We start from the raw sequence: 12,335 nt of genomic DNA on the forward strand, positions 1-12,335 counted from the left end.
CACAAAGAAAGAAAGTAAAGGACGTGGTGGAGCCACGAAAGGGACTGGGTCTTCACCAAGTGTGCCACAGAGGAACCGCCCGCACCAGTAAACCACTCCCTGCCAAGCAAACTGCAGGCAACAATCTCTGCCAACCGACTCCAGTGGAAAGGAAAACGCAAATTATGTGAAACGAGAAAGGAAGAAAGACAAATTTCTACTCACTACAGATAGAAAAAACCTACAAATAAAAAAGACAACATTCTGTCCAGTAGTCCATACATTCACTTACAGGACAAGACGGCTAATGACTAGGCACGAACATCTTACTTTTGCAGAGCCATCTCCTTCTGCTGATAGAGCTCATTCAGAATCTCCACTTTCTGCCTCAGGGTTTGGCATTCGTCCTCCAGGACGGCTTTGGCCGACTGCAGTGAATGGCGGTCATCTTCTAATTTCTTTATTTGGTCTGGAAGGAATAAAATGGTTGAGCTGGGTATGTGAACTGGGCTGGCAAACTGGCAGAGAGGGCGGCGCTGGAAGGGGTGAGAGACTCAGCACTTTCTTCTCAGGAAGCAGCCTACCTTCCAGGTTACATTTAGTAGACATCGAGGCTCTAAGCTTAAATTGTAGAAGTTTTAGATCCTCTTCAACTACTGATATTGCAGTTTGTGTCTAAAAATTCCAAGAGAGAGAACTATCCTTACAAGGGAGGCACAGTGAGAATTCACAGGCACTCACAGTACTCCACAAAAAAGCGCATACCCGGGAAATGTCCATCATCTGCTTAATTTGATTTTTCATTTTCTCACTCCGGTCACCTAAAATACAAAAAGTTTTAATTGCCTTTTCCTCCTTTGCTTTTTAACTGTATTTTCTTGATTTCCCCAAAACTAAACAGTTACCATGTTCAAACATTCAAAGGAAAAACTAATCAACCCAGAGAACTAATTAGGCTCCATGACTTTTAAGAGAATTGCAAACTTAGATTCAAAAAGCGAATTCCCAGTTTGTACAAGAAAAGTGTTATCCATGCCATTCTCAAACAAGAAGGGATGTGTGAACAAAGGCTCTTCTTTCTCGCTCAGATCTATGTCCACCTGGTCACGTATCTTATTTAAAAAGACTTCCTCTTCCGTTCTCCCCTTGAATCTGCTACCAGGTGTGGTTGAAAATGCCCACTGTGCAAGCAATATCTGATTTTGAAAAACGGTGTCCAGACACATATCCTTCATCAGTAAACACTGCTACCCTTTAGCTCCACTCTCGCGGCCTTAGTCTATGGCTCCCCGACTTTAGTACTCTTGAAATCGGCTATGGGCCTTAAAACTGCAGAGCTACAGAGACGATGAGCACTAAACTCAAAGGTCATCCCCACGGCACTGAGAAATAAATTTCTCCTACTGAATGGTGCTCACACTGAGAGGTTTAAGTCACAGCTATGCTGCCCTCGCTCCAGTGTGCACGAACAGTCCTCCCTGGGACGGAAAAGCAGAGTCCCTGTTCACTGCACACCCACTGCTGTATCACAGCCCTGCAACCCACCTCGGCCCAATGCACAGAGAGGTGTCTCTAAGTCCAGTGATAAGGCATCTACAACTAACACTTAAGAGGAAGTTAGTCAGGGGCACCTGGGTGGCTCAGTCAGTTAAGTGTCCAACTCTTGGTTTCAGTTCAGGTCATGATCTTGGGGTCTTAAGATCAAGCCCTATGTTGGGCTCCTTGCTCAGTGGGGAGTCTGCTTAAGATTCTCTCCCTCTCCCTTTACCCCTCCCCCTGCTCATTCTCTCTCTCTAAAATAAATAAATCTTTAAAAAAAAAAAAAAAGGAGGAAGTTAGTTAGCCAAAAAGGAGCATCGTGTACTTAAAGACAGGAACAAAAAATGAGGTCCAACCTCCTTGAAACCAAACTTACCTCCCACTTCTCCATTTGCTAATTCATCTAACTCACTTCCTCCTTTATTCTGACCCTCAGATTCAGATTCACAATCTAACCGATTCAACTGGGTAATGCAATTAGTCAAAGCCTAGAAGAGAAGTAAAGGGGCATTAGAAAAAGCTTCTCAAACAGATTTCATGACAATTAAGCATGTATTCAAGAGAATGAACTTACATTAATATTATCATCTTTGTGAGTAAGAGCTACTTCCAAATTTTTCTGAGATTTCTCAAATGCTTTGATTTGCTCACTGAGCTCAGCATGTGATTTACTCCAATCTTTGATTTCTTGCTGCAACTGAAAAGGTAAAACACATGAATTTCCAAAGGCTAGGGCTCTTTGCACTGGACACATCAGGACCATGTGAATGAAACAGGGCCATGCTACTTTCTGGCCTGTCACTATGGACTGAGGCCTTGGTGAAGGGAGAGGGGAGAGTGGCTCCTACCCTCAGAACTGCATTAAGAACATGAGAGCCGTCAAGAAGTCAATCCAGTTATTGAATCCTTCAGAAAATTGCAGCCCATTCAAATAATTCACTTCCATAGGAACGGAAGAGCACATCTCACTGTCTCCCATGTCCACACTCCAGATCATGTAACCTTCCTTTGGTTAGTGAAGCAGTAATTGCTCAAAAAAGGTTTATAAATACCTAATTCTTTGGTTAAGAAGCAAATCCATCATCCCACTGAGGCTATTCAAGTTAGTAATTGGTTGGTATTTGACAAGACAAAGACTAAAAACACTCTGATAGCTGTAAGACATTGCAGAGAACAGAAAATCCAGAACAGATGGAGAATATATACATGCACTCAATTTTGGGAGCTTAAACTTTGCATATCTAAGAATAGAATTCCGCATACATATTTCATTTCCTTAAAAACAGATCTGAGAAAAGATACTCAAGAGGTAATGATACTCAGTTCCCTAGTTCACATAATCTAGGACATCAACTTTTACCTGTTCTTTCTTCTTCTTAAGCCTAGCATTTTCTTCTTGAACCCGATGGCATTCAGACTTCACCTTCTCTTCACTAAGTTTAGCTTCATTAAGGGCAATTTGAACCTAATGCAAAATACTCCTATTAGTGAATTAATTCCAAAGGAGGGGTGTTACTTTCCCAATCAGACGTCATACAGTTTTCATTTATTGCATATTCTAGCACGTTATCAAATGTCTGCTCCTCTACAAAACTAAGACACCCTATTAACATCTTGTAGAAATTACAGGCAGCTTTACCTCTGAAAATTCTGAGGCATTCACTGAAATAACATCCTTTAACTTCTCTATAGATTTCTTGTTTTCCAGTATCTGCCATGTGGAAGAAGAACACAAAAAATGTATTAGGATTTTAGTAGAAACAGTAGGATATGTGCTAAAAAGATGAAATGCTATCCCAGAGCCATCTGCTACATATCAGGTAAAAGCAGGTGATTCAGTTTTAGCTGAGGAGAAAAGTCAAGAATGTAGAGAGATGAAGAAAGAAGAAAATAGGGGCGCCTGGGTGGCTCAGTCAGTTAAGCGTCTGCCTTCAGCTCAGGTCATGATCCCGAGGTCCTGGGATCGAATCCCGCATCGGGCTCCCTGCTCAGCCGGGAACCTGCTTCTCCCTCTGCTCTGCCTGAGCGCTATCTCTCTCTCACAAATAAATAAAGTTTAAAAAAAAAAAAAAAAGAAAGAAGAAAATAACTGGAGCTCTATTATGTGTCATGCACAACCTTCCTGGCTATGAGATAATGTGGTAGATGACCAGACAAAAAGGTGAAAAAAAACAGGAAAAAAAAAGAAAGAAAAAATTTTTCAAGTAGTCCAGCTAAAACCAATGGTTTTTCCTACTGGTAGAGAAAAAAAAAAATCCCCAAGGTCACTTTAAAAATTCTCTTGCCTGAACTAAAAATGGTTCAACTTGAGGACAAATAAACAAATCTCACTTACAGAAGAATTCCAAATAGCCTGTGAAAGTACTGCCTCCTCAAGGAGGTGGAGCATACTCTTCACTCTTTTAACCACAGGTTGGGCGTAGGTACTTCCTTCCAAAGTGAACAGTACACCAAGAGTGGGAATGGGTAAATATGGAGTGAAGACACCTGGCAAATACCTGGTCAGCCAGGTCACAAGCTCAACTGGGTGTGCGATATATGGGAACCCCCTGCAACTTTCCTGTAGTTCTAAAACAGTTCTAAAAGGCTTGTTTTTAAAAGGAATCATGCAAAACAAAACAAAGTACTAGAACTGTTGAATGGGGCTACGGTTTCTTAGTTGCTCTATATGTTTCAGAAGGCAGAGCCAAGCAATATGGAAATTATCCAGGGCTGAGGACAAAAATACTTCCTAGGACCATGAAAAGAACAGCGTGTGGTATTAGCACTTAAGATTCCATGAAGACAGATGGATGTAGGTTCAACTTCCCTGTGCCCCAATCTTCCTTTGGTTACAGCATGGGAAAATGCAGAGTTCAATCCATCCTACCTACAGAACAGTCTGAAAGCTAAATTACAGTTAATGCTTTGCAGCAAAACTGTTACCAAGTCCTGATTCTTGATATTCTGTTCTTTCTCAGATTCCAACATAACACGCAGATTTTTAGCTGTATCATCCAGAATGTCATTAGTTTCTTCAAGTTTCTTGATTTTATCCTATTAAAAAAAAACATCAAAATTAGTAAATACATTTTCTTTTGTTTTTAGAATGTAATCTCAAAAAGAGAAGGGATTTTTACCTTAAATTTAATTGCTTCATCAGACAGAATCATATTTTGTTTCTTGGTTTCTTGAACATGTTTCTTTGACTCCTTAATCTATATAAAATAAAGCATGCAGAATTCAGAAATATAAATCACAGGGGTATCAAAACTTATCTCTGAGTAGGTAACCCCTTAGAGAAGAAAGCTGTACTTTACACATGATGATTACTTCAGATTTGGATGGTTTGTAGGAAATAATGAAATTTTAAAATACCGTAATAACTGAGTAACACAGGAGGAAATAATTCAAGCTGGAATCATGAGGGGAAAATACTGAAATAATGAAAGAATAATTATACCTTCTGCTCATAACTTGACAATTTTTGTACAAGTTCTGCATTTTCTTTCATGATATTCTTCAACTTCTCAGAAATCTGCTGTTCAGTGACTAAAGGGGAGGGGAAATCCATAAGATTATTATGATGACTAAATAAAACTAAATTACCCAATGTATTAGCAGTATGTTACCTAGCACTATGAGGGAAAAGAACTTTTTAACACTAATGCTTTTAAAAAAGCAAACTGCAGTTAATGGCAAATAAGGGTGTAAAAATACTACTAAAATAAGAAAAATATAATAAGGACCCTTCTTTCAGTGAGATTCCAATTTAAATTTATTTCAAAAATAGGAAATATAATATTTTAGCTTGATATCCTTCCCTTCATGGAGTACCTTTCTTCTTAGAAAATGTGATCATTTCAAATATATGTCACTTGCAAAAAGAAAAAGACAAAAAATACAAGCACATTGATTTACATCTCTATTCCTCAAATTACCTACTTAAATATATACTGTATCGATTAAACCATTAGCACAAGAACACTGTTCACATGCAATAAATTTGCATGAAATCAACAAAGCCAATCTGCCCCAAATCAAACTAATCATCTTCTTCCTACTCCCACAATTTGTTCCACCTCATATCCTATCTCGGTTGGTAGTATCACCATCTACTCTGTCATCCAAGCTAGTAACCTAGGATTAGTCAAATGTTCAGGAATGAGTAAGTCAATCAGACATCAGAAGTCACTGTATCTAGTTTCTAGCTTACATAAACTCATATCTAACACCAATACTGAGGGAAGAGTATAAACAACAGAATAAGCCTAAATATTTACCTTGATATACTCTATTCTTTACCTAGAAGAAAAATAAAATTAAATTTGATGTCAAAACATTTTATTAACAGAAATACTATAGTACTATATAATATTATAGAAATATTGAATACAATAGTCAAATCATAACAAAATGAAAATTTAGTAACAGTTTGGTTCACTGTAATAATCCATAGGATTAAAAAATAAGAAAAGGCTGGGGCGCCTGGGTGGCTCAGATGGTTAAGAGTCTGCCTTCAGCTCAGGTCATGATCCCAGGGTCCCGGGATCGAGCCCCACATCGGGCTCCTGGCTCAGCGGGGAGCCTGCTTCTCCCTCTACCTCTGCCTCTCCCCCTGCTCATGCTCTCTAATGAATAAATAAAATCTTTAAAAAAAAATAAGAAAAGGTTAAAAAGCATTTCAAATGTGGGGCACCTGGGTGGCTCAGTCAGTTAAGCATCTGCCTTCAGCTCAGGTCATGATCCCAGGGTTCTGGGATCGAGTACCACATTGGGCTCCTTGCTCAGAGGGGAGTATGCTTCTCCCTCTACCCCTACCCCCTGCTCATGATCTCTGTCTCATGCTCTCCCTCTCTCTCAAATAAATAAAATCTTTAAAAAAAATAATTAATAATGGAAATGGGTATTTTCATATTAAATATGCTAATGCTTCTTTTACCCCAAATCATTTATTTGACAACCCCAAATAGCCAGAATGAGGTCTAGAAACAATGATCATTCAACGAAACTCTCAGGAAACAAAATTAAAGGCATAATCTTTGTACTAAGATATGTCTCTCTCCCTCACCAGAAAACATCTTTGAAATCCTATTACAAGTTGGCAACCACCTGAATTTAGAGATCTAATAATTATCTGATTTTCCCAAACCCCTAAAAAAAGTGGTCATCAACCTGAAAGGGAAAGAAGACCGCTAGAGGAAAATGCACAAGCAAGAAGAAAAATGACAACTAACCTCTAAATCCTCTCTAAAGACAGCACTGAATTATAGGGTTACAAAATCTAAGCAGGGGGCACCTGAGTGGCTCAGTCGGTTGAGTTCTGCCTTTGGCTCAGGTCATGATCTCAGGGTCCTGGGATCGAGCCCCAAGTCGGGCTCCCTGCTCAGCAGAGGGCCTGCTTCTCTCTCTCCCCTCCTCCCCAGTTTGTGCGCGCTCTCTCTCACAAATAAATAAAATCTCAAAAAAAAATCTAAGCAGTACTCCATTTTTTTAAAAAATTGTGTCACCGAATGTCTTTGTAACCCAGAATTTATTTCCACTTTTCAAAGCTATAAATGGTAATGAGATACTCAGCTCAGTCCATAAATCATCCACGATATCTCATTATTACAGTATCTAATACCAGGTATAATAATGTTGCTATAGGAAAATGCATTCAGAGTTCCAACTAGAAAGAAATGACTGTCTTTCCCACGTAATAGCCTTGCTAATGAAACAGTAAAGCTTCTTCTCCTCTCCTCTCACCCAAATCAATAGGCAGGAGGAGGGAGGAAGAAGCAAGAAGCAGGCAAATGAGAGCAGGGACCAAAGGTTCCAAAGTCAAATGCTGAGGCTGAGAAGCAGCAGTTAGGACATAAAGCCTGCATCACCCTGTGAAATGTAAACAGTTGTTAGGATTTTTAAGAGGGGAGAAACAAGAGTGGGAAATAAAACACGTTTTCACCTTTTCCCATTCCACTCATCCTTTCTATGCGCCCTTTCTCCTTTCATCTGAGGAAAAATCCCATGAGGTTAGAGGACTGTTCCCGGGAATCCAAGCAAATGACCCTTCTTTTTAAGTGATTTTATCATCACTTGTGCAAGGAGAGAAAGCTTATGAACAATGATATGTCTGATAAAATTAAGAAATACTCTTAGAAAGACATGCATCCAATGCTTTGGCTACTTTAACTGTTAAGCTTCAACTGAACCTGAAAGCTTTTAATCTGCAAAGCTCATTCACACAGAATGATTTCTTTCTTGTTACGTTAGATAACTATGAAACAAAATGACATATAATACAGCCACAAGAATGAGTATGTATGAGCATGTATATATATATAGATAAGCACGAAAGACAAGTTCTGCACGGAAAGAGACTCTTAAGGAATAAAAATTTCATAGTGTGTCTTTGGATACTACATAATCTGTATTTCCAAATAAAAAGATATTTTATGAGCCCAATAGCACGTGATCAAATTAGAAAATCTGTGAAACAGATACATGTAGAAAAGTACTACAAAATTACCTATCATCCTAGATAAATTTGCATGAAATTTACTATTTTGTTGTCTTGTAGCATTTTTTCTATGCATGTGTGTATTTCTATATATTTACATATATAATACACAGTGTATATGTTACAGTCCTGATTTCTGGTTTTTTCCACTTACTATTAAATTGTGAGAATTTTCTGGGCCCCAGTATCTTTGAAATAACAAATTTAGAGTGACCTAGTATCCCATTATATGGATGTACAATAATTTAACAATTCCCCTACCATGAATCATTTAGTTTTCACTCTAACAAATAGTGTTTCATTGAACACCCTTATACAAGATTTTTATGCATGACTGGTTATTTCTTTAGGATAGATTAATTAGACATGGTTTTATATTATAATAAAAGGATATGAAAATGTTAAGTCTTCTGATACATATTATTTAACTGCTTTTCAAGATGGCTGTAAGAGTTCCCAGTTCTACTAGGAACATATACATGTGCCCAAGTAGGTACGTATACATTTAATCTTTAGATTTTGATTTAAGATTTATAAATCGAAGTTTTCCATTAAGATTATACATGTTGTCTTGTTCACTTAAGTCTTTACCAACAAAGATTACACTGAATTATTTCACAAGGTTAGCTGAGATTATAAGCATTTGTGTTCATGTTAGTAACTGAAAAAGAAACAAAAGCGCTAGTGATTATAAAATATCTGTTGTCTTGATGAGTCAAAGTATAAGTTTAATTTACTCACAGCAAGGACAGTTCTCCAGAAGAAGACGGCAAATGAACCAATTCCCAAGAAGGCAGTGATAAGTACAGGCTTCCACGGCAAGCCGTAAAAATCAGGCCCAGGTTGAACATCATCAGGCAATGTAGCAACTAACTGAAACAGAAATATTGGAAATAACAAGCCATGAAGAATTTAGAACAGAACAGTCACAAAGAATCATCCACAGAAATTCTAAACCAACCGCCATAACTACTCCCCTTCCACTGCTTCATTAAAGATGGGATACTGGCAGCCTCATATCTCTTGTTTGGCTTGAAGTGCTTTTGAATATTATGAATCTAAACGTCTTTAAGCTGAACACATATTTCCAGTTTGCAACAGGACTTACAACATCATGTTGTCTAGGACATGTCTAGAATCTCTTTGGATCAGACTTTCCTCTTAGTTGATTTCTATAACTTAAAAAGCCACATAAAACACAAAATTGAACACTCTAGAGAGATAATCAACTTGTATGGCTACAAATAAAACCAAAATGATGACAGTGAAGAGCCCAAATAATGTGCTTTTCCTCTAAGATTTTAAATCTTTATTCTACCCTCATGTAAAAACAAATGCTGAGTAAGCTCAGACGGCTCCTGATAACTGGTCCAGACTGCTCTGAATTTAACTGTCTTCTACCTAACGCAGTGCCTTTATTTTACGTGCTTCCTCGAATACAGTTGCATTGAACACCTGCTTGCTTCTACGCTTTCACTGCCCTCCACAAGCACACAAATAACTATCATACCGGCCCCACCCCACAACAGTGCCGGGGGTCACTGGAAAAGGACCCGAAGAGACCGTGACTGTCTACCAGAAAACAACATAGCGCCTGGTACAATCTAAGAAATCAGTAACAAATGAGCAAGTGACGAAACCGTCTTAAAATCACTCCCCCGGGCCTCCCTAAACAGCACTGCAACGTCTTGCCTGCCTCGGGCCTGACCCCTCCAGTTCTCCCTCGACCCGTCGGCGCGCCAACTCCGCTCACACCTCGTCTACCCGCCTGCCAGACCTGGGGTCCCTCCCTGGGAATGGGGACCGTCACCTCCAGTAACTTGGCTATAAGGGCTGCGTAGAGGACCGACAGGGGTCCCAGAAGTTCCGAGTCCCCGGGGGAAGCGGTGACAGAAGGCACAGTGGCAGGAACTGAGTCCATTGTGTGGGGACAGCTGAGCGGAGGCGACGGTCCCCCGCGGAACAGCACTGGAGCCCCCTCTTCCACCGTTTCCTCCTTCGGCAAGGGGCCGGCTGAGGAGGCGGACCCTGGGAGTGAACTTCGCCTTCCGCCGCCGCTCGTACTTTTCGCCCTGCGCCTCCTGGGAAAGACGTCATCAGACAATGCCCCTCGGAGGACGTAAACGTGCCTACGGAACCCGGGCGCGCAGTGGGCGGGGCCACGGCGGACCAAAGCAACGATGGAGCGAGGCGACCTGCGCAGAGGGAACTAAGGGACGCGCACTGACGGAAGTTGCACCTGCTGCAGAAGCTGGGGGAGACCGCGCCACGTAAAGGGCCCCGGGAGAGAAACGCCCCGCTCACGCCCCTCAGGGCCGGCCTTGTGTCACTGCGTGCAGGCACCGGTCCCACTGCCCAGACGGAGAGCAGCCTCTCCCGCCCCCGAGTAAAGACACCCCCCACCCCAGTCTCCAGGGCGAGGCCTTCCTTCCCTGGTATCTCCAGTGCCCCGCTCAGCTTTTTCTCTTCCTGCTCCACAGGCTCACACTCACTGTCTCACATTCCCGCTGATGCCCTGGAATGAGGCTGCTTCTAAGGAGCCATGTCAGGACCCCACCATACCCCAAGGGTCCTGAATTTTATAGTTACGTGACTTGTGGAAAAGGACGAGGGTTATGCATAGGCACGTTCTAAAAGTTGAAAAAACCGGGGACATTTAACCCGGAGGAAAAATAATGTCTCTAAATCTTTAAAGGTATGTCTTCCAGTTTAATATAGAAGCAATTCGGAACAATCAAGCGAGAACAATCGGGACTCAAAGAGAAGAGCAATGGAGGGGGGCTGAGAGGGGAGGTGAAAGCAGGCTGTGCAATTAAAACAGTAAAAAACTGACCCAAGAATACAGATAGATTATGGAACAGAACAGAAAATCCAAAAATAGACCCAACTGCATTGAAAATTTGGGATACAATAGAAGTCAGGTGGGGAAAAAGACACTTTTTAATAAGTGATGTTAGTATAACTAAGCCATATGGAAAATGTTAAAATTGGATTTTTTTCATAAGGATAAATTCCAAATGATCAGAAACCTGAATGTAAAAATATGAAAACAAACAAGTACTAGGAGAGACACGGGTGAATTTCTCGATGTATTATGAGTGAGCAAAACCTTCCCAATTATGCCTCAAAATCCAAGAGAAAAGATTTGCAAACAACTACTTAAAAATAAAAAACTTGTCTAGCCCCTGCTCGCAAAAAAATGCAAAATGTCGGGGCGCCTGGGTGGCTCAGTCGTTAAGCGTCTGCTTCCGGCTCAGGTCATGATCCCAGCGTCCTGGGATCGAGCCCCGCATCGGGCTCCCTGCTCTGCGGGAAGCCTGCTTCTCCCTGTCCCGCTCCCCCTGCTTATGTTCCCTCTCTCACTGTGTGTCTCTCTGTCAAATAAAGAAATAAAATCTTTAAAAAAAAAAAATGCAAAATGTCAAAAAAGTTTGACAATGACAACCAGAGAAAAAAATATATGTAACGTTAGGGACAAAGGGTTAATATTCCTAAACTATAAACAACTGTACAAGTAAACAGAGAAGAAAACAGCCTATAGAAAAAAAGAGCTGAAATAAAAGAATCAACAGTTCTCAGGAAGAGAAACAGGAATAGCTCACAAACATATGTAAACATGCTCTGCCTCAGCTCATAATAAAAGAGATACAAATTAAACCTACACAGAGATACCATTTTTCACTTAAACTGGCAAGATCTAAACCTCTGACAACATACTCAATTGGTGAGAGAATGTAGGGGAAACCAGTACTCTCACACAGTGCTCATTGTTATACAAAAGGACACAACCTCTATGAATGGGAATTTAGCAACATCTCCCCAAATTACTTGTGTATTTACTTTTTGATGCAACAATCCCACCTCTAAAGATCTCAAAGATACTGTGGACACAACAAATGTTGAAAAGATCTATGAACAAAACTATGTTATTCCAGCATTATTTATAACAAAAGACTGAAACAACCAAAATGTCCATCAATAGAAGAGTTGCTCAATACACTAAAGTATATGTGAAAATGGAAAAAAATAAATAAATTTTATATACTGCTAGGGTATGGTTTCCACAATGTTTTTTTTTTTTAAAGGAGGGGTGGAGAGGGGCGCCTGGGTGGCTCAGTCGGTTAAGCGACTGCCTTCGGCTCAGGTCATGATCCTGGAGACCCGGGATCGAGTCCCGTATCGGGCTCCCTGCTCAGCAGGGAGTCTGCTTCTCCCTCTGACCCTCCTCCCTCTCGTGCTCTCTGTCTCTCATTCTCTCTCGCAAATAAATAAATAAAATCTTAAAATAAAAAATAAAAAAATAAAATAAAATAAAGGAGGGGTGGAGAAAAGTGTA

General features: G+C 40.4%; 1 protein-coding gene across 6 annotated transcripts in view; it reads right to left on the reverse strand.

Moving 5' to 3' along the window:
* MIA3 (MIA SH3 domain ER export factor 3) overlaps positions 1 to 12,335 on the reverse strand; it is a 58,532-nt gene that overhangs the window by 12,826 nt on the left and 33,371 nt on the right. For 4 of the 6 annotated variants that reach the window (XM_035010070.1, XM_035010069.1, XM_035010071.1 and 1 more), the window contains 12 exons: positions 8,741 to 8,872; positions 5,781 to 5,802; positions 4,961 to 5,049; positions 4,638 to 4,715; positions 4,444 to 4,554; positions 3,158 to 3,229; positions 2,879 to 2,983; positions 2,093 to 2,215; positions 1,895 to 2,006; positions 745 to 800; positions 564 to 654; positions 310 to 448 (listed from right to left, as the gene is read on the reverse strand). In XM_035010070.1, the coding sequence (XP_034865961.1) occupies positions 310 to 448; positions 564 to 654; positions 745 to 800; positions 1,895 to 2,006; positions 2,093 to 2,215; positions 2,879 to 2,983; positions 3,158 to 3,229; positions 4,444 to 4,554; positions 4,638 to 4,715; positions 4,961 to 5,049; positions 5,781 to 5,802; positions 8,741 to 8,872 (1,130 nt within the window). Of the gene's footprint in view, positions 1 to 309; positions 449 to 563; positions 655 to 744; positions 801 to 1,894; positions 2,007 to 2,092; positions 2,216 to 2,878; positions 2,984 to 3,157; positions 3,230 to 4,443; positions 4,555 to 4,637; positions 4,716 to 4,960; positions 5,050 to 5,780; positions 5,803 to 8,740; positions 8,873 to 9,809; positions 10,095 to 12,335 lie in introns of those variants that run through there. The other 2 variants (XM_035010074.1, XM_035010073.1) reach the window with 1 other exon arrangement.

The sequence above is a fragment of the Mirounga leonina genome, unplaced genomic scaffold, assembly GCF_011800145.1.
Source record: "Mirounga leonina isolate KUSES-001 unplaced genomic scaffold, KU_Mleo_1.0 Mir_154, whole genome shotgun sequence".
NCBI lineage: Eukaryota > Metazoa > Chordata > Mammalia > Carnivora > Phocidae > Mirounga > Mirounga leonina.